The sequence below is a fragment of the Paramormyrops kingsleyae genome, chromosome 24 (assembly GCF_048594095.1).
Source record: "Paramormyrops kingsleyae isolate MSU_618 chromosome 24, PKINGS_0.4, whole genome shotgun sequence".
Lineage (NCBI taxonomy): Eukaryota > Metazoa > Chordata > Actinopteri > Osteoglossiformes > Mormyridae > Paramormyrops > Paramormyrops kingsleyae.
Window position 1 is genome coordinate 14,922,755 of NC_132820.1, and position 21,434 is coordinate 14,944,188.

At 41.4% G+C, this 21,434-nt stretch overlaps 1 protein-coding gene and 1 long non-coding RNA gene across 2 annotated transcripts; one reads left to right on the plus strand and one right to left on the minus strand.

Moving 5' to 3' along the window:
• Positions 1-280: 280 nt before the first annotated feature.
• Positions 281-1,086, minus strand: LOC140582444 (uncharacterized). Its single transcript, XR_011985413.1, has 3 exons — positions 994-1,086; positions 786-897; positions 281-685 (listed from the first exon to the last, which is right to left on the minus strand). It is a non-coding gene; the product is annotated as an uncharacterized lncRNA (long non-coding RNA).
• Positions 1,087-3,829: 2,743 nt separating this feature from the next.
• On the plus strand, positions 3,830-19,716 carry LOC111846178 (interferon-induced protein 44-like). The gene is made up of 8 exons (XM_072706739.1): positions 3,830-3,908; positions 4,237-4,278; positions 10,377-10,497; positions 11,845-12,040; positions 12,713-12,865; positions 13,078-13,249; positions 14,840-14,940; positions 19,124-19,716. The coding sequence occupies exons 3-8, from the start codon at positions 10,400-10,402 to the stop codon at positions 19,298-19,300; spliced, it is 897 nt and encodes a 298-aa protein (XP_072562840.1). The 5' UTR covers positions 3,830-3,908; positions 4,237-4,278; positions 10,377-10,399; the 3' UTR covers positions 19,301-19,716.
• Positions 19,717-21,434: the final 1,718 nt, after the last annotated feature.

A 21,434-nucleotide genomic window follows, 5' to 3' on the forward strand; every position in this document is an offset into this window, starting at 1 on the left:
TGCAATACTGCCAAGATGTAACATTTTTGTGTATTCTAATAGCTCCCTGTAAAGCAGTTGTACAAAATATACCTTGAGAAACAAATTGAAAAATCGGATCTGGAAATGGAACACATTAAACAAAAAATGCAGAAAACCCTAATAGAAATACAAATATTGGAACATCAGTTAAAGGTGGGTAGTGGCACAAGTTGATGGATCGTTAACTGTCTTTCAAAACAAAATATTAAAATACTGTTTTGCATAATCAATTACAGGAAATAAAGAAGAGTTCATAAAATGATTGTCATTTGTTTTTATTTGCAACTTATTTACTGGAAATGATTAGAACATATTGCGTTTCGAACAGCTTGTCCATCTGTTGCATCAACAGGAATGTCAGGGTTGTTATCAGGGTCAACCTCTGGGGCAGCAACCCAGGTTTCTCTTCTCATCATTGCAATATTGTGCAGGACTACACATGCAACAATGATATCACAGGCCCTTTCTGGGGTGGCACGGAGGCCACGAAGGCACTGGAAACGGGCCTTCAGTATGCCCAGGGTCATCTCTATTCTGGCCCGGGTCCTGCTGTGAGCCAAGTTATATCTTTGCTATGGGCCAGGCTCAGGATCAGGGTATGGGGTCAGCAGATAGGGCTGGCATGGGTACCCCCTGTCACCGAGTAGGTAACCACTGAACTCCCCTACAATAATGAGTAGACAGTTTACATGTTAAGGTGCAATATCAGGGAACAAGATATTGCTTAAAGATTATAATATACTGTAGCTACATTGTATACTCACCACGAGCAAGTCTAGCACTCAGTGTGCATTCACGGAACATTCTGGCATCATGCACAGACCCAGGCCACTTTGCCTCCACGTTGCTGATGACATAGGCTGCATCACATATAATCTTCACAATGCAGAACAGTGATTAGTTACTGTAGATGTACTGTAAAGTAGGCCAATAATTCAATGCAGTAAACTACTAAAAGCTAGAAACACCTACCTGCACATTAATACTGTGGAATGACTTTCTGTTCACATAGTCTCCTTCATTTACTGAAGGAGCCTTAATGGGAATATGTCTGCCATCTATGCAGCCAATCACACCTGGAAATCCTAACAAAGAGGGCATAAGTCTACTTAATTTTAACAGGTACTGCAGTCAGTTTCTAGTTTTGTATGGTGTTACAATGCAAAAAGTGTAACTGTATTTTATCTAGTCTTAACCTACAATTGTTTATTGCTTCAAATCTTAAAGCATATTACTAAATATATGAGGCTATTACTTCATACCTGCAATTCTGTGGAATTCTTCCTTGATTATTCTACTACATCTGTGACCAGGAAATGCCACAAACGTGTAGAGAAAATGTTTAAGCGCAAGAGTAACCTGTCTGATACACCGGCAGACGGTTGCCTTAGAAACGTGTTGAGCGTCACCAATATTGTACAGAAAGCTGCCATTAGCAAAAAAGCGAAGTGCTGTACAAAGAATTTGCTCGGAACTGAGAGGATGTCCACGGTGTGTTTGACGAGCAAAATGAGGGCTAAGAATATTGTTGAGATAAATGATTGTCTGTGATGAAAAACGGTAACGCTCTAACAGAAAATCATTTGTAAACGATAAAATATCTAAACGGGGTCTGATCACCCTCTCCTGACGTAGATTCCTGCGGATAATTTGTGCTTCGATGTCGACCGGTCTTTCGAGAAAAGGACACGCCATGTCTGAGAAAGTACTTGCTTCAATCTGACTGTTCATTTAAAGAGGAGGAACTCAGAGTTACAGGGATTAAACCTGCCAGCGAGCAGGTTAGCTTCACGGGGTATGTTACCGTGGTAAATGACTCAGAGTTACAGGGATTAAACCTGCCAGCGAGCAGGTTAGCTTCACGGGGTATGTTACCGCGGTAAATGACTCAGAGTTACAGGGATTAAACCTGCTAGCGAGCAGGTTAGCTTCACGGGGTATGTTACCGCGGTAAATGACTCAGAGTTGGGCTCAACTGGCTTTTTGAAACCGAAAACTTTGAGTTTCCCTTAACTCACACGCAACTAACTCCGAGTTTTCACTAAACCCGCTTTGTGAAACAGCCCCCTGCTTGTGGCTTTACCTGTTTGTAGTTCCCTAGTGTTTGTTTCTGTTTCCCTGTTTCCTTGGTTAGTTCTTAGTTTCCCTGTTTTGTTCCTTTGAGTTTATTAGTTTCATCTGTGCCCTGTTTCCCTGGTCGCTGTTAATTAGTCTCACCTGTCCTGTGTTAGTCTTATTACCCAGTTTGGTTTCTGTATTTAAGTCCCTGCTTCTGTTCTGTTCCCTAGTGGTTTGTTGATTGTCTTAAGTTTTGTGAGGTTAGATATGTATTCTGTTTACCTGCCCAGTTTTTGTTATTTAGTCTTTGTTTATCCCCTTTAATTTTTGACCCCTCATGGTCCTTTTGGTTTTATTGTGTTAGTAGTGTTTTCTGTTTTGTTTAATAAATCCCTATCTATCTCTTTCAGCCGCAAGAGGGTCGTCCACTTTTTCTGTGTGCACTATGCCACGTTCTCGCACCCGAGCCGCCCGGATCCTTGATACAAACCAATCTCATGCGATACCTCCAAGTTAAAACCTCCTATTGATTCAGTGCCTTGGGGTCAGATTCTTCTAATTGGTGCAGATAATGCTGGAAAATGAGTTGATGGATTTGAAGAAGTTCTATCTTCCGTGGTAACATAACAAGCCAAGCTGGAGCAGGATACTGGGACACCAGCCTGATCTTGAAGGTAATATGATTGTCTAACTCTTCATTTCTTGGTGTAAGACTTGTGTATCCAAATGCCTTTATATAATGTTCTTCCTTGAGAGGAGAGAGGAAATTCTGTTTTTGTGTTTGCTCTACATCACCTATTTTTAATTTCATTGTGTTTCAGTTGGTGGTAGTTGTTTGTGCTTCAGGAAAGGACTGACTTTGCTGCATGATCTTTAGTTTAAACCTGTGGAAGACCCACACAACATGGCCAGGACATGCAATCTCCAAGCACACAGAGCAGAGTTCAAACCTCAACCTAGAGGTTGAAGATGCAGTGCCAGCCACTGAGCCACCCTCATGATGTTCTTATTGCCATTACCCACAGGACATTTGGGGATGAATTCATTTTCCATGACATGAAATAACATTGCACCCATCAACCCCATAACCTGATTCTTGATTAGTGGGCTGGATTGAATAACCATTAAGTGATTGGTATCCATGGAAAATAAAAAATAATCAGCAGTCACACCAAGCTCAATGAATTCTCTCCCCAACCCCCTTTTAATATTTGCTGTTAAGTACATTATCCTTGTATTGTTTTAAACAAAAGTGGGCCACCTGAGCTGAAGACTTCCTCACCAGTAGCCATCAGGTTATATCAGTTTGAGATGCCTGCAGACCTGGATAAGCAGTTAGAAGGTGAATGACATCATGTGTCTTACTTCCAGTATCACACTTGCCAGGTGAGGGCGGTTCGAGGCGGACAGCCTCTCTCCTCCTGTTTGACACCATGGGATTGGAACACACAGCAAATGGAGGGGTGAACACTGAAGATATTCAAAGCATCCTGAAGGGCTACATAAGAAAATGATGCTGGTGAAATCCATTAAGCCTGTGCCCAATGATAATGAACACAAACCAGTTAATTTAATATGCCAGATATGGTCGTCCCGTTTCTCCTCCCCACTTCTCACCCCGGTGTGTTTCTCCCTTCTCCCTGCACTGCTGCATAGTTCGTGTCTGTTTAAGGGGCTGAGAACCCTCTGGGCATGGTAATAAATATTTATGAACCTCAGCGTGGCCACCGTTATCCATGTGACTAGGCGTATATAAAATGCTTTGAACTCGTACTTTCATTTTCACAATCGCCTGGAAAACTGCAGCTTTTGAGGGTCGTTTGGAAAAGGTTAGTTTGTCTAGCAAATATATGTGCATTTCAAAAGTATATGTAGGCTAGTAAAACCCATAACTCATTAATTTTGTCTTTCTATATACATATATATACTTAAAGGCATTTTTGGGTGGAACATTAAATTCCTGCTATTCTCAAATCACGTCATTCTTAGCGAACTAATGTAGATGTGTAGTTGGATTTCCACATCTGTATTGAAATAATGACTTATTCAACCAAGCAAATGCCTTTTAAATCCCAAGTGTACATATAATTTACCTTGAATACCGTTATCTGTGTAACTATATAAAATACTTTTGAATTCCTACTTTCACTTTCACAGGAGTCTGTATAAACTGCAGTAGTGGAAGAGCCTTTGGAAAAGGTGAGTTTGTTCAAAAATATTTGTATATTTCAATTGCGCACAAAACGTAAGTAACTCATTTAGGGTTTTTTTGAAATTCGGGCTAAACGATGTTTTTTTTTCAAAAGTCTTAATTGCCTGGAATTGGCAGCTACTGCTGTTCTCCAAATAATCTCATTCCTGGGGAACTCATGTAGATGTGTAGAAATATTTTAACATATGTATTAATGTAATAACTTGTTGTAGGATTTTTATAACTGTTACATAGGTACCAATGGTACTTGTATATATTTTGTATATATTTTTTCCTTGTAAAGAAGCAAAACTGATGTTGGCAAAATGCATTACACCGGAAAAAATTATAAGTAATGCAAACGAGTTTATTTAATAGGCAAATACCAGATATAAATATACAAGAATACATTTGACTAACTCTTTACTTTAAAGCAACTTCTAAAACAAGGTGTAAATACCTTTGTATTTAAATTAGGCTATTACACAGCATTTGATATCAACTGAAGTATACGGTAACTCTGGAATAAGAATTAATACATTTAGAAATATTTATGAACTGTGGAATTAAAAACATTTTGTCTGTGACTACACAAATTTAACTCCTATTTTGAAATATTGATTAACTGCATAGTGAAAAACATCCTGTCTGTAACTATAAAAACTTATTCTACTCCTACTTTCACTTTCACAATGATCTGCATTGCGACGGTCATAGTTTGTCCAACAAATACAGGCCAACATATATTTCATCAGCGTACAAAATGTAGTAAAATCCGCATCTGGTTCAATTTATGGTTCTGTGAAAAGTCCAGTATAACGATATTGTAGCGTTTTTGTGTGGAATTGAGTTTCCGTTGTTCTTAAAACGTATCAACCCATGCAGACACATAGAAATATACCAACATATATATTAATAGGCTGTAATACAATTTTCTAGCAGTTTTATAACTGTTACATACCGACCCCCAGATAGCAAAATCTTTCTGGCCCGGATGTGGCCCACATCACACATGATCATCTGGCCCACATACCGCATGGAATGATGGCGATTGTGCGGACCGCTCTCGGTTGCCGCATCAGGTTAACATCTGGGCCAGAGTTGGGCCTTATGTTAGCCACAAGTGGCCAGGCTCTGTCTGAGATCTGGCCCGGATCTGGCCCACACTATGTGCTTACACCCGGCCCACATACCGCAATGAATGACGGCCACTTGCTGGCCCAGATCTGGTTTGCCAGAGGTGGCCCACACATGGGCCAGCACAAAGCCAGATGTAGACATGTTGGTGGCCCTGTTCTGGCCCAGAACAGTTTCAGCTCGGGCACCAAATGTCAGCCTATGTGTACCTTAATCAAGTCATGTAATACCTACTTAATATTAATTTAATATTCATTGAAATATTAAGTTACCTCATTCAAATAAAGTTGATCTACCTTAATGTTTTTGTTTTCTACTCAGAAATGCCCATGCAAATAGTTAAAACACTTTCTTTAGTATTAGTACCTTGTTTTACTTATGTCAGGGGAAATAAAAAGCAACCGCATTTCACAATTCAACATTTTAATAAATGTTAAATAATAATAAAAATCATCACTTCATTAATCCCCATGGGGAAATTGCCTTTTATGTCTCCCTCAACTTGCTCTTTGTAAGTAAGTTGTCTGTGAAGGACAGTCACTCATGACTGTCCCCAGGGAGCTGGGGGTTAAGGGCCTTGCTCAAGGACCCACAGAGGCTGGGTTTGAACTGGTGACCTTATGATTACAGGCACACAGGATTAGCCCACTGAGCCACACAGAACACATGATCTCAGTTGTTTGAGTACAAGAATTTTTATAAATAAATTACAAATATCAACACTAAACACAAAAAAGCATACAATAGGTATTTTAGACATCCAGAAATTGTGCAAATGTTGCTAAACCAGTCAAGTAGAAAACAATTTGAACAGTGGAATGTAATCGATTGCATTATATGTGTGTATGATCAGCAAGGTTTAAATATGAGTACAGTCAATCTATTTCAATACATCTATATTGTACTATACACTATATACAATATCTATACAGTATCTAAGAAGTATTGCATTTGTAAAATGCAACTAGAAAACCCCTTGTCTCATGCTGTCTTGCCATGCTTCCCCGAAGATAATACTTGTCAAATTGGAACATGTGTCTTCTGTTCAAGTAATTTAGCTGTGGAGCTTAATGAAAAATGGCGGGACCACAATTGGCATCAGTTAGCATAGCACCGCGCTAGCAGACCATAGCTGCTCTGGGTAAAATTGTTCTAAAACATGTTACACAGCAAATGTGCCAGTGAAAAATTAACACTGCATGGTGTTTAATGGGCCCACATCATTCAGTGTTACCTATAATACTTTACAGTGTGCAGTGAGTGTTGTTTTTACAGTGTTAATATTTATTAACTCATATAGTGTTCAATTGACAAACTAGACTGTTAAGTCAATAAATTAACCTCTTCCTAGATTGCAAGCCCATATGGGTGGCACACAAGTACAAAATGGGTGGCCCATGTCTGCCCCATTTTAATATGCACTCATTTGGGCATTCAGCTGCTGTGTTTTACTAACCCTCCATAATAAGAAAGACTTAGACCAACATTGCCTTTTCTCATTTAAGCGTGTCTATGATAGTTTTTTTTTTTATCTGAATGAGAAAGAACCACTTAAGTTCATCTGTGAACAGTCTGTGATATAAATGTGAATGAAAAGTATGGGCACCTGCCGCCCAACACAGATTATGAAGCTCGCCTGTGTCAGACAGCCTAACATAATTATTTAACAGGGCTGAGAAAAGGTGAGAGCTATGTTAATGGTTGCAGTGCATTTCCGCTAAAGCAGATAGAATGGGTGGTGGCCTTATTGCTTTTAGACCACAATGTGGTATGGACGAACAAATCAAATCATTTTGCTCATTTAATATTCAGATATTAATTAAGCTTAATTTTTAGAAACCCACCACGATTGAGGATGGTATGGCACTGATATTAGTCTTAAACACATTTTGTTAGTAGCTGTGTGTGCTAGTTGATCTGAGTAGTATATTTGTTTTGCAATCTTCTCAATTGTAGTGGTGCCTATGGTCGGCTTACTTCTCCTAGAGAGCCCAGGCATAGAAAAGGAACAAATAAGAAAATAATTGATTTTCTATAGCATTTTCCTCCCAGCTAGAGGCTAAATCATCTCATCTAGTCATTGGCAAGCAAACAAGATCCATTTCTGTGGTTTTTCTTCTCTTGCCTTATTCATCACAATCGCGGTGGATTAAAAAAAATCAAGTCAAAAACAGTATTGTGTCATGCTATGCAAATATACATCCAGCACCATTGGTCTACAGTGGAGTGGGTGGAACCAGGAGCTGCAAAGAAAAGGGTATCATAACTGTCCTAACACCTTTCCGCATATATTAATCATCCAAGGACAGGAGTGGAAATCAAATGCAACCCCATCCCATTAAAATATATACCACTCTAGAGACATGCCCTGTACGTTTCCTTTGACCTGACACCAACATACTATAAAACCACCAGGACCACAGCTCTTTAATCTTCAGGATCAGTCAGAACTGAGTCAACAACACTTCAACACAAAATGAGAAAAAGCTGTAAGGTCCTTTTTGGTCAGAGTCTTTCTCATGATGGTGGGTAAATCTGGGGTGGCTCTTCTGATCCTTATGACTTCTTGTGTACATATTAAAATGGGGCTGATATGTGGAGCTGGTGACAACAGTCTAGGTTGTCAATTGAACACTATATGAGTTAATAAATATTAACACTGTAAAAACAACACTCACTGCACACTGTAAAGTATTATAGGTAACACTGAATGATGTGGGCCCATTAAACACCATGCAGTGTTAATTTTTCACTGGCACATTTGCTGTGTAACATGTTTTAGAACAATTTTACCCAGAGCAGCTATGGTCTGCTAGCGCGGTGCTATGCTAACTGATGCGAATTGTGGTCCCGCCATTTTTCATTAAGCTCCACAGCTAAATTACTTGAACAGAAGACACATGTTCCAATTTGACAAGTATTATCTTCGGGGAAGCATGGCAAGACAGCATGACACAAGGGGTTTTCTAGTTGCATTTTACAAATGCAATACTTCTTAGATACTGTATAGATATTGTATATAGTGTATAGTACTGTATATAGTATTGTGCTGTACAATATAGATGTATTGAAATAGATTGACTGTACTCATATTTAAACCTTGCTGATCATACACACATAATGCAATCGATTACATTCCACTGTTCAAATTGTTTTCTACTTGACTGGTTTAGCAACATTTGCACAATTTCTGGATGTCTAAAATACCTATTGTATGCTTTTTTGTGTTTAGTGTTGATATTTGTAATTTATTTATAAAAATTCTTGTACTCAAACAACTGGGATCATGTGTTCTGTGTGGCTCAGTGGGCTAATCCTGTGTGCCTGTAATCACAAGGTCACCAGTTCAAACCCAGCCTCTGTGGGTCCTTGAGCAAGGCCCTTAACTCCTAGCTCCCTGAGGACAGTCATGAGTGACTGTCCTTCACAGACAACTTACTTACAAAGAGCAAGTTGAGGGAGACATAAAAGGCAATTTCCCCATGGGGATTAATGAAGTGATGATTTTTATTATTATTTAACATTTATTAAAATGTTGAATTGTGAAATGCGGTTGCTTTTTATTTCCCCTGACTTAAGTAAAACAAGGTACTAATACTAAAGAAAGTGTTTTAACTATTTGCATGGGCATTTCTGAGTAGAAAACAAAAACATTAAGGTAGATCAACTTTATTTGAATGAGGTAACTTAATATTTCAATGAATATTAAATTAATATTAAGTAGGTATTACATGACTTGATTAAGGTACACATAGGCTGACATTTGGTGCCCGAGCTGAAACTGTTCTGGGCCAGAACAGGGCCACCAACATGTCTACATCTGGCTTTGTGCTGGCCCATGTGTGGGCCACCTCTGGCAAACCAGATCTGGGCCAGCAAGTGGCCGTCATTCATTGCGGTATGTGGGCCGGGTGTAAGCACATAGTGTGGGCCAGATCCGGGCCAGATCTCAGACAGAGCCTGGCCACTTGTGGCTAACATAAGGCCCAACTCTGGCCCAGATGTTAACCTGATGCGGCAACCGAGAGCGGTCCGCACAATCGCCATCATTCCATGCGGTATGTGGGCCAGATGATCATGCGTGATGTGGGCCACATCCGGGCCAGAAAGATTTTGCTATCTGGGACCGCACTTATATTTCTTTCTTATGAAGAAGCGAAACTGACGTAGGTTAAATCCGTTATCGCACAGCCCAGTTGTAACTAACGCAAACAAGTTTAGTATACAAGTTATAAATATACAAGAATATATTTGCTCGAAGGTTTTACTCTAAAGCGACTTAAGGCGAAACTGCTTTTATGTGAAAATTGTTAAATGTAGTCAATAGATGGCGCCCTTGCTCTTTATATTATATAAGTTTCATGTATGGCTCTCCTGTGTAAGTCGTACTATGAAAGTGAGTGCGGTATGTTAAGACGAGTATTAGAGAACGATTAGAGAATGGTTGAGACACTGTTTGAGAGTTTGTTGAGTTGCTCTAAATGAAACAAACCCAGGAAGAGGATTGAAGATATTGTGGATTCATTCTTTGAAAGCTTTGAAGAGCTGCGCGCCTAATTGCTCAACAAAAATTATAGTAAAGCATTTTATCTGTCAATAGTTTCACGCACGGGCGCACTAGGGGCATGGGATACCCTTGTATATTCAGCGGGCCATCGCGTTCAAGGGCCTTTGAATACATGAAATAATTAATTTTACTGGGCGGGGGAAGGGATGTCCTGGGTATGCCATTAAACTGCCCAGCCATTTAGGGCTCTGTGTCTCTCATCAGCAGGATTCTGTTCAAATCCTGGCTTCCGCTTTGTATTTTCCCTGTTGGGTTTTTGAGCAAGACCCCAGTTTCTCCAGCAGCAGGTGGACCCTGCTTTCTCAAATGTGTCATTTTAGATTAAATAATCTGCTACATTCATTAATACAAATAAATAATCTGATCTTGAACATATAAGAACACATTTTTTTAATTGAACAGGTCTGGAAGTTGGTGTTTGGAAAATGGGAGGTGGAAGAAGTACCCCCTTACCAGAGGAACGTAAACCAGAGGAGCCTAAACTCCTTGATGTCCCATGGAGGAATGTTCCATGGAGCAGAGGGTATGAAGCCTATTTTTTATCAGATATATTTAACAGCTTTTTTCCACTACTATCATATAATTTTATGCATATCTTTTTAAAATAACCATGAAAATTGTAACTACTCCGTCCCGCAAGCACACACACACCTATAAACATTGGGCAGTGTGTGGCCCTGTGGGTTAGGTCACTAGCTGATATCTATCTTTTACCTTATATTTAAGGTACTGTATACTTACTTATGCCATAATTGTTAATTATCTGTTGTCATGTAGTTTCCACTTGTAGCAAGCTGTGCCAACACAAATTTCATGGTACAATAACAGTTCTGATTCTTAAGATTCAGGGACCGTTTGTACAAAACACCTTAAGTTAAGATTTTCCTTAAAGTCTGGTGGTTATATACTTATGGAATCCCTTAAAGTTCCCTTAATGGATACACAAAACACCTTAACAACCAAAGTAAGAAAGAAATTTTAAGGTACCCCTTACCATACCTGATCCCTAACATGCCCGAGTTTATGGCGATAAATGAAAAAACTCATCCTGAGAGCAGTGTTCTGCGACTGAGAGAACCTAGTGCAGGGGTCTCCAACTCCGGTCCTGGAGATCTACTATCCAGTAGATTTTCTGTCCCACTTGGCTTCTGATGGTGTGGCTCATCAGAAGCCGGGTAGGATATAAAACCTACTGGACGGTAGCTCTCCAGGACCGGAGTTGGAGACCCCTGACCTAGTGGATACGATTAATGATGACCAATTTATATTACGTGACCGAGAGTCACTTTTTGATTTCATTTATAGAGCCTGCAATATCTCTATAATTCATTATTAAATCTGGCTAGCAGATCGATCTTTTAGTTTCACAGAATAAAACAACAATGTAACGTTATCCCACTTATGAGTGCCAGCAAGCTTCACTGGCACTGGCAATATTAGACAGAAGTACATCGGTTATGGAGACATGCAAAAATGCATTTAATGTAACTGAGATACAAGAATAATTCCATCTGCTCAATTTTTTCATCACCAACTACTTCTGTTTCCAGTACTTCCGCGTATCTTCCAAGTTAGCGCCTGTACTTGTCAACCATTCAGCAAAGTTTATTGCCGTATGCCCCACTCACTTAGTTGAGCGAACAGTTCCTACTTGTAGTGAACACAATACACGAGGGGGAACAGTCCACATTTTCATCAGATAAGGATGCAGTGGGGAAGAATGTATGATACTTCATTAACTGGTTTCAGTAACAATTAGCTAATGAGATAAAGGGAAGCTATAGTAACATGTTATTAGATATGGGATTGTTTATATTCCTTATGAATTTTGACTAATTCCCATTTCTAATTCCAATGTCCGTTCTTTTAGCACACGAAACGATCTCAAGCAATACCTGCTAGATTACAAGCCCACTATCGATTCAGTGCCTGAGGCTCGGATTCTTCTAATCGGTGCGATTACTGCTGGAAAATCGAGCTTCTTTAACTCCATCAACTCTATCTTCCGAGACAACATGACAAGCCAAGCTAAAGCAGGATACAAGGGCACCAGCCTGACTTTGAAGGTAATGTGACTGTCTAACTCTTCATTTCCTGGTATAACATTTGTGTATCAAAATGTCTTTATATAATGTTCCTACTTCAGAGGAGGGAGGATAATCGGGTTTGGTGTTTGCTCTACATCTGCTATTTTTAGTTTCAGTCCATTTCAGTTGCTATGTTATTTGTGCTTTAGGAAGGGATTGAATCTGCTGCGTGATCTTTAGTTTGAACCTATTCAAAACCCATATAATGGAACAAGAACATGCAATCTCCATGCACAGAACCCTCAACCCTAGAGGGGTGAAGTGGCAGTTCCACCCACTGAGCCACCCACATCATGTTCTTATTGCTATTATTTGGTGCTGAGATTTGTTGCTGGAATTTATTTTCCATTATATGAAATCACATTGCACCGGTCGAGCCCATGACGTGATTTTTAATGATCATTAAATCCAGCCCACCAATCAAGTGATAGGTCTCCATGAAAAATAGATAACTAATAAGCATTAGTGACACCCCCCCCCCCATTTTAATGCTGGCTGTTAAGAGGATTTTCCTTGTATTGTTTTTTTTTAAAATAGGCCACCTCAGCTGAAGAGCTCCTCACCAGTGGCCACCAAGTTATATCAGTTTGAGATGCCTGCTGAACTGTATTAGCAGCTAGAAGATGAATGACATCATGTGTCTTCTTACAGTATAGCACTTACAAGGTGAAGGCAGGCCGAGGTGGACGGCCTCTGGCATTCCTACTGTGTGACACCATGGGATTGGAAGCAGATAAGAATGGAGGGGTGAAAATTGAAGATATTGAAAGCATTCTGAAGGGCTACCTACCAGACAAGTACCAGGTAAGAAGTGTGTATGTAACCACACCTCAAAAACAACTGCTACATGAATGGAGGAAATTAAATCTTATTCACTGATTTGTTTTTGGAATAAATAATGTACCTTTGTTACATAAATGTCATATGAATGGACTTACAATGCGTTTTTCTTGAGTTTCTTATTATCTCAGTGTCAATGCATGTCTGTATGTCATTCACACCTTTTTGTTATTTAGTTCAACTCTGTGCAGCCAATGAAGGGTGATGATTGTCAGGCGTGCAGCACATTGACTCTTAAGGACAGGATCCACTGTGTGGTGTATGTGATAGACGCCAGCAGCTTTGCAATTCTGCCTGAAGGAACGAAGACTAAAATTGATGAAATCAGAGAGAGAATTAACTTTACAGGTTAGTGAGTGAGGAGAACAGGGAGGGAGGCGGCATCTATGACTGAGTGTGGTTTGGAGCTGGAGATCAAAATTCATAAACAACTATTTTGTTTTTGAGCTCTAATGTGTTTTATACCCTGGATTCCCTAAACCAACAATAATACTGAATAATCATTTAGTAAAACGGTAAGCTCACCCCTGTGAAGTAATGACTTCATAATAATGTACAGTGGTACCTCAGTTCTCGAACTTAATCCGTTCCGGACTCCGGATCGAATCCAAAAAAGTTCGAGTTCTGATCGAATTTCTCCCATAAGAAATAATGGAAAACCAATTAATTGGTTCCCGGCCCCCCAAAATTACACCTAAATATGTTTTTTTTTTTTTTTTTTTTTTTGCATTTAAACACAAAATGTTCAGGATAAAACAAGAAACGCATTTTTTTCTTAATGGCTTCCAAAACGATAAAGATATTATACCAACATTACCCCTGTCCTGCCCCGATCATCCGCTCCTTCTGTGTGCCACGCCCCCTCGTTAAACTCGTGTGGGATCCCCATGTGATCAGCTGTTTCTGGTTGTTGTCATTAGTCCTCTGTATTAAGTCCGCGTTTCAGTTTGTTTCCCCAGTCCAGTCATTGGGTGCGTTCGACTTGCTTACAATGCTGGCTTAAAACAACGCATTCTGACGCAATGCATTACAGTTAGATGCATTGCGAACTCTCACCCGGCTGCAAAAAAAAACTGGAACCACCTCCGTAATGACACACCTTTGCCCTTATTGGCTGATGAGTTTAGTTACACGCATGACGTTTGTATCCAAGGCAGTCCCGATGCGTAATCTGCTATTTTTCCCGAATATCACATAAAGCAGTGAGAACTGGTTTTCAGTTAATTTAACTGGTAAAATAAAGTTTAAATAAATGACATAAATGCTCTAATAGTACACGTAAGTTAGTGGTTTATTTATTGTTAGTTACTGTAATGTTGCGCTGCTTTATTTGGTTAATCGTCCAGTCTGTGAAGAAGGCATTCAAGTAAGAATTGCATTGTAGTATGACTCATTTCCCGGCGCGTACAATTTATATTAGGTCAGTATTCACGGTTCGACTTCTGATATTCAAATCGAGTACTAGGTCAAACTGGTTTGTTCAACTTTCAAGAAATTTGAGTTCTAGTGAATTCGAGAACCGAGGTACCACTGTATTTGGATATTCAGTATAAACCCAAAGAAATTCCGTTTATAGATTGGAAAATGGCAAATGAAATGTTTTCCATAACTTTGGCAGAAACAGTTCTCATACTGTAACTGAAGGAGCTCCTGGATGCTCCTCCACACAGAGCTGCTCCATCTGTAATAAACTTGAGGGCTTTCTTTCACATAGAGCCCACTTAAGGGTTGGGACTGAATTTTGGGACACCGATATGAGCTGAGCTGAATACATGTGGATTCAGGAAGGGCAGAGTGATACTGGCAGGTGCTTCTGAGTAAGACAAACATCAGTGTGCTGATTGCTATGAGTTTGCTTAAGAAACTCTGTCACCTGATGACGGCTTATTCCACAGAACATAAATGTGACTAGTGAGACATTTCTCTTGATGTTTTTAGATGTCCCTCTAATGGTGCTACTGACCCATGTGGACGAAGCATGCCCACACGTCGATAAGGACTTGAAGAACGTGTACCGCAGCTGCTACATAAAGGATCTGGTGAGTTTCAGGGTCTAACACTGGAATCAGTCCTGAAAGTTGCACTGACATATCAGGACAGTATTGGTGGAAACCTGCAGCAGGACTCTTGACTGGGAAAGGAACCTGAATTTCTGCAGCAAAAATATGCAGCAGAATAAATGGTGAAAGTTGATTGGATACAACTTTACAAGATGCCAACTATTGAACAGGTTACCAGTGGCAACAAAACACACCCAGACAAACACAATGACCAAGTGAGAGACAGCAGCTCACCAGGCTGAATGTTTGTGGTCTGTTGGAAGAAACAGGGTGAACAAGCAAACATCAACAAATGGAGTTAGAGGCAGGGATTGGGTCCACAGTCCTCAAAGTCAAAGTCAAAGTCAGCTTTATTGTCAATTCCTTCTCATGCACTGGACATGCAAAGGAATCGAAATTGCGTTTCTCACTGTCCCATGCGCAGACAAGACAAAAGACATGACAGGATAGGACAAACAGTGAAGTGCACAAGCACAACAACAAAAAACACATCCTAAGTACTGAGTAACAGTATATAAAGTATATAAAGTGTATAAAGTATAAAGTATAAAGTGCAGGCAGCTTAAGGCATATACTTTGGTACTGAGATATATAAAGTGTTTCCAGTTTTGTAAAAGTGTTTCTGTGCAGAGAAATTCAATAATAGTAATGCTAGTAGTAGCAATAGCAGCTGTAATAGTAATAATAATAATAATACAACAATAATATAATAATAATAATAATAATAATAGTAGTAGCTGATTGTGCAATTTGTATATTTCAGAGGTAGTTCAGAGGTAGTTTCAGTCGGGGGAGAGAGTTTAGTAGTCTCACAGCCTGGTGGATGAAGCTGTTGCTGAGTCTGGTAGTGCGGGAGCGGAGGCTCCTATACCTCCTTCCAGAGGGCAGGGGGCTGAACAGTTCGTGTGCAGGGTGGCTTGCATCGCTCACAATTGTGATGGCTTTGCGGGTGAGGCGGGTGGTGTATATATCCTTCAGGGAGGGGAGTGGTGCACCAATGATCCTCTCAGCTGTGCTCACAATGCGCTGTAGGGCTTTCCTGTTGTATTCAGTGCAGCTCCCACCCCACACAGTGATGCAGCTGGAAAGGACGCTCTCAATGGTTCCTCTGTAAAAGATGGTCATGATGGGTGGTGAAGCTCTTGCCTTCTTGAGTTTGCGCAGGAAGTAGAGGCGCTGCTGGGTTTTCTTTGCCAGTGTTGCAGTGTTGGTGGTCCAGGAGAGGTCTTCACTGATGTGCACCCCCAGGAATTTGGTGCTCCTTACTCTCTCCACAGCAGCACCGTCGATGGTCAGTGGCAGATGTTGGGTGTGGTCTCTCTGGAAGTTGACAACAATCTCCTTGGTCTTGCTTACATTCAGCAGGAGGTTGTTGTTCTTGCACCATGTGGTCAGAAGATCGACCTCTTCCCTGTAGCAAGTCTCATTGCCCTTGGTGATGAGCCCCACCAGAGTTGTGTCGTCCGCAAACTTCACAAGGTGATTGGAGCTGTAGGTTGGTGTGCAGTCATGTGTCAGCAGGCTGAAGAGCAGAGGACTGAGCACACAGCCTTGTGGGACTCCTGTGCTCAGAGTGATGCTGCTCGAGGTGTTGTTGCCGACGCGTACTGCTTGTGACCTTTGGCTGAGAAAGTCTAGCAGCCAGTTGCAGAGGGAGGTGCTGAGGCCCAGTTTGGCAAGTTTGCAGATGAGTTGTTGTGGTATTATGGTGTTGAATGCTGAACTGAAATCTAAGAACAGCATTCTCACATATGAATCTTTCCTGTCCAGGTGAGTGAGAGCTGGGTGGAGGACAGAGCAGATTGCATCCTCTGTGGATCGTTTAGCTCTGTAAGCGAACTGGAAGGGGTCCAGGGTGGGGGGGAGGATGGATTTGATGTGTGACATGACTAGCCGTTCGAAGCACTTCATAATGATGGGCGTCAGTGCCACAGGACGGTAGTCATTGAAGCAGGATGGTGATGATTTCTTTGGCACAGGTATGATGGTAGCAGCTTTGAAACATGATGGTACAATGGCTTGCTTCAGGGAGGTGTTAAAGATGTCTGTAAAGACATCCTTCAGCTCCTCTGCGCAGTCCTTCAGCACTCTACCAGGGATGTTGTCTGGTCCTGCTGCTTTCCGGGTGTTGATGGTGGAGAAAGTCTTTCCCACGCTGGCAGCAGACAGGTACAGAGTCTGGTCATGCGGAGGCAGTGGGGTTTTCTGTGGTCGGGTGTTGTTTTGTGCTTCAAAGCGTGCAAAGAAGTTGTTCAGGTTATTGAGCAGAGAGGTGTCGCTCTCACAGCTCTGTGGCGCTGGCTTGTAGTCCGTGATGGCCTGAATGCCCTGCCATAGGCTCTGTGCCTCTCTGCTGTTCTAGAAATGGGAGGTTATCTGGTGTGTATACTTTTTCTTTGCTTGCCTGATGCCCCGAGACAGGTTTGCTCTTGCTGTTCTCAGGCCAGATTCATCCCCCGTTCTGAAGGCGTTGTCTCTGGTCCTCAGCAACCGGCGGACTTCCCCTGTCAGCCATGGCTTCTGGTTAGCCCGAGTGGTGATGCTTTTCATGTGGGTCACATCATCAATGCATTTAGTGATGTAGGAGATCACTGTGTCTGTGTACTCCTCAATATCTGTGCTGTTGTAAGTGGCTGCCTGCTTAAACATCTCCCAGTCTGTTGTTCCAAAGCAATTTTGAAGAGCAGAGGAAGCTTCCTCTGGCCACACTCTTACTTGCTTTAGAACCGGTTTGGTGACTTTTACTCTCTGTCTGTATGCTGGCATTAGCATAACAGTGATGTGATCAGAGAGGCCGATGTGGGGGAGGGGGGAGGCTTTGTATGCTCCTTTGTGGGAAGTGTAAACCAGGTCCAAGATGTTATCTCCCCTTGTTGGGAAATGCACATGCTGATGAAATTTCGGAAGGACAGTCTTGAGATCAGCATGATTGAAATCTCCAGCGAGGATGATGAAAACATCTGGGTGTGCTGTCTGTTGTTCGCTGATGGCCTGATACAGTTCATTTAGTGCTGCGTTTCTATCCCTGTTGTTGTTAGTGGGAGGGATATAGACAGCGACTAAAAAAATCGCACTTATCTCTCTGGGGAGATAGAAAGGACGGCACTTAACGATCAAAAACTCCGCCAGTGGTGAACAGTGTTTGCATACTACAGTGGCGTCCCGGCACCACGCATCCCGGATGTAAACACAGACTCCACCGTCTCGTGTCTTCCCTCCATCTACGAGTGCCCTGTCCGCTCGGTAGCATGCTAGCTGCTCCAATTGTACAGCAGAGTCGGGAATGTTGTCGTTTAGCCATGTTTCAGTGAAAATATGCACACAGCACTCACTCACTTTTCGATTCGCTGATCGCAGCAGTCGTATATGATCCATTTTGTTGTCCAAAGATCGTAGATTAGCCAAGAGGATAGATGGTATGGCTGGGCGAGTTGGATTAGCCTCTAGCCTGGCTCGGATACCTCCGCGCCTGCCTCACTTCTTTGTCCTTGCGCACCGCTTCCGACGCTTCCTTCCTGGGGGAGGGGTAGCAGGCGAGTCCGGTGTGGTAGCAGGCCAGCGTAGCAGTCCAAGCTCCATTAGTGTCTCTGTGTCAAAAACTTTGCAGGTCTTGCTTCTTTGAATGTCTAAGAGAGCCTGTCGACTGTACTTGTATTCCGACGTAGACTGATGTGAAAAACTTACAGACAAACACTTGCTTGACGAACAAAACACCGCATTATCGGGAGAGCGAGAGGTCGCTGCGTCCACACGCGCCGCCATCTTGAATCCTGGGGGTGTGAACCTTTGGTTTGTTAGATTCAACTTGGAGCACAAACTTTTATCTTCAATACTTGTTTTCTAAAGCAACATATTTCTAAAGCAACATATTTGCAAGCAGCAAAATCATTTTTTGTGTGCTGTCTGCATGTTCTCACCATAACCCTGTACTGGATATGTAGTTGACAATGAATAGATCAAATATTTGTATGTGACATTTCATTGTCCTCAAGAGCTTTACAACTTTCACTGTGCATCTGCATACAGCAGCATCTGCTAAAGACAGATATATACCTTTTCATTTGGTACTTATTACAACCCTGTTTGACATTAATCTCTTGATACAGCAACTGAAAGTATGCTTGAGGAGGAGTGTATATGTGAACTGTATGTCTTTCTGCAGATTGAAAGAACAAGTAGATGTCTGGGCATTCCAATGTTAAATGTGCTTCCTGTGAAGAATTACTGCCATGAGATTGAGCTGAATGACACCTGTGACATCCTGCTCCTCAGTGCCATGAAGCAGATGCTCAACTTTGCTGACAATTACTTTGACGACTGTGAGGAAAACACAGAGTAGACGAGTTTATCATATTTGGGGGCAATGTCATTGCCTCACTCTGTCCATGTTCCTGTGTTCTACACCACACATTAGGTCCTTCCTTCCAGTATACCTGCATTAGCCTATTTCTTTACCTTTCCTTACACACAAGTCTTTTCATAACCTGGACTTATAACTGTATTTTCACTTGGCTTTGAAAGATGCTTGCATAAATCCAGATATATAATATATAATCAAATACACCCTGTATCCTTACACTGGATTAGAAGTAAAAATGACCTGACAATTCCAGGATGGGCCAGTGTCTGTCTCTGTCTTAACCCTGGTTTGATTCAGTGTTCTATTTTTAGATTTCAAGTTTGCTTCAAAGTCTCTCAGTTTGATTACAGTTTTTCACAGTTGCTAAAACATTAAAACCCATTCTCTGAACCAAATTCTCGGTGGCCTGAACTCATTTTTCGAATCAAACACTCTTTTGGCCAAACCTCAAACACTGTTTGGGTAGTAAAACTCACCTGCTCTTTTTTCAAAACCTTTTACACATTCCCAGTCACTAAACACATTCCACACTGTGATACACTTGTGTTGCAAAATGGTAAACACTGGCAGCAATTTGTGAGCACAAATCCAACACAGCTGTCATCTCTTACACACAGTTGAACAAACATGTTTCTAATGACCAATTAGGCAGAATAAAAGTCAGTTCACAGTGCACAGGTGGCACATTGTCCATTGGACAGAACCATACAGAGAGGCAGAGGGGGAAGAGCTCATGTGAGAGGTAGTGGACGAGGAGGAAGGGGACAAGGATGTCCAAGAACAATCATTACTGATGAAATTCGGGCAACTGCTGTACTCTACACCATGACCTTATTCATGGGATGACAATAAGGGAAGCTGGACAAAGAGTCCAACCCAATTTCAGCGGGTTCTCTGTGGCTGGCATCATCCGGTTTTACTTGGCTCCTCCTTTGTCTACATCACCACCATTCTCACCAGAATCTCCATCGTCTCTACCATGATCACCACCTCTGTCATCATCAATATCAGAATTTTGTCTTCAGCATTAGAAGAGTAATTGTCTGAAAATTAGAGAAGTGAAATCATATGTCAGATTTTGTGGTAAATGTGGAATTATATGACTTCTGTTTGGATGGATGGACCCACATGATCCCCTTCTGTGGTCCTGTGGCATTACAGTGTTTTTCAATAGATATATTCTACAATAGGGAGGTTGCTTTCTCAAAACCCTTTACACAGTTGCCATGACATCAGGTAATGTGGGCTAAACTGAATAATTTCTCATTGCTTTCGCACAAAATGCAGTCAATAACTAAATGCCTCCAAATCATCCTCTCTCACTCAAAATCACGTTTTTTGAGGTCACACATTAACAAAAAAGGCACAGAAGAAATGAAAAAATAAAAATGCCCTCTAATCTCTGCGATCTTCAGGGTTAGGCCACATGTTCAACATCACATCTGATGTCATCTAAAGCAAAACACTGGGGATAAAAGCGCTTGGAGTGTCGGATCCACCCCTGGCAGTCTGTGATGTCCCTACAGCAAGCATCCATAGCATCAAGGAGGGACATCTGGTCATGTGGCTGATGATGATAGACTTTCCACCTCCACGCAGAATAGAAGTACTCTATGGGATTGAGGAAAAGCGAGTAGGGGGGGAAGAGGTACCATTCTTGGAAGGGCTTCAAAGCACGTGGTGATGGCTGGCGAATGGTGGAAAGCAACATTGTCCCAAGTGATCACAAAGGTCCTCATGTTTCCTCCCACCTGATCCCTTTGTCCCTCTGGTACCAGGCATTGGTGGAGGTCATGTAGAAACACAAGGAGGTGCTCAGTATTGTAGGGCCCAACCTGGCATCTTTGAAAGACCAATCCAGTGTTTGAAATTGCAGAACATCTCTGACCTGACACCTCGACTGTGGCCCTTTTTCCAATTATATTTCATCCTCGTCGACGCCTTTTGGCCAAATTGAATCCTGCCTCATCTACATACATGAATTCATGTGGGGTCTCATTAGCGTCCAACTCCATAGCTCTCTGAAAGAAAAACAAACACAGTTTATGTAAATTCACTTCATTATACCCTACTGTACTGTAACCTATACAGTATGTATACTTGCAAAGTGTAA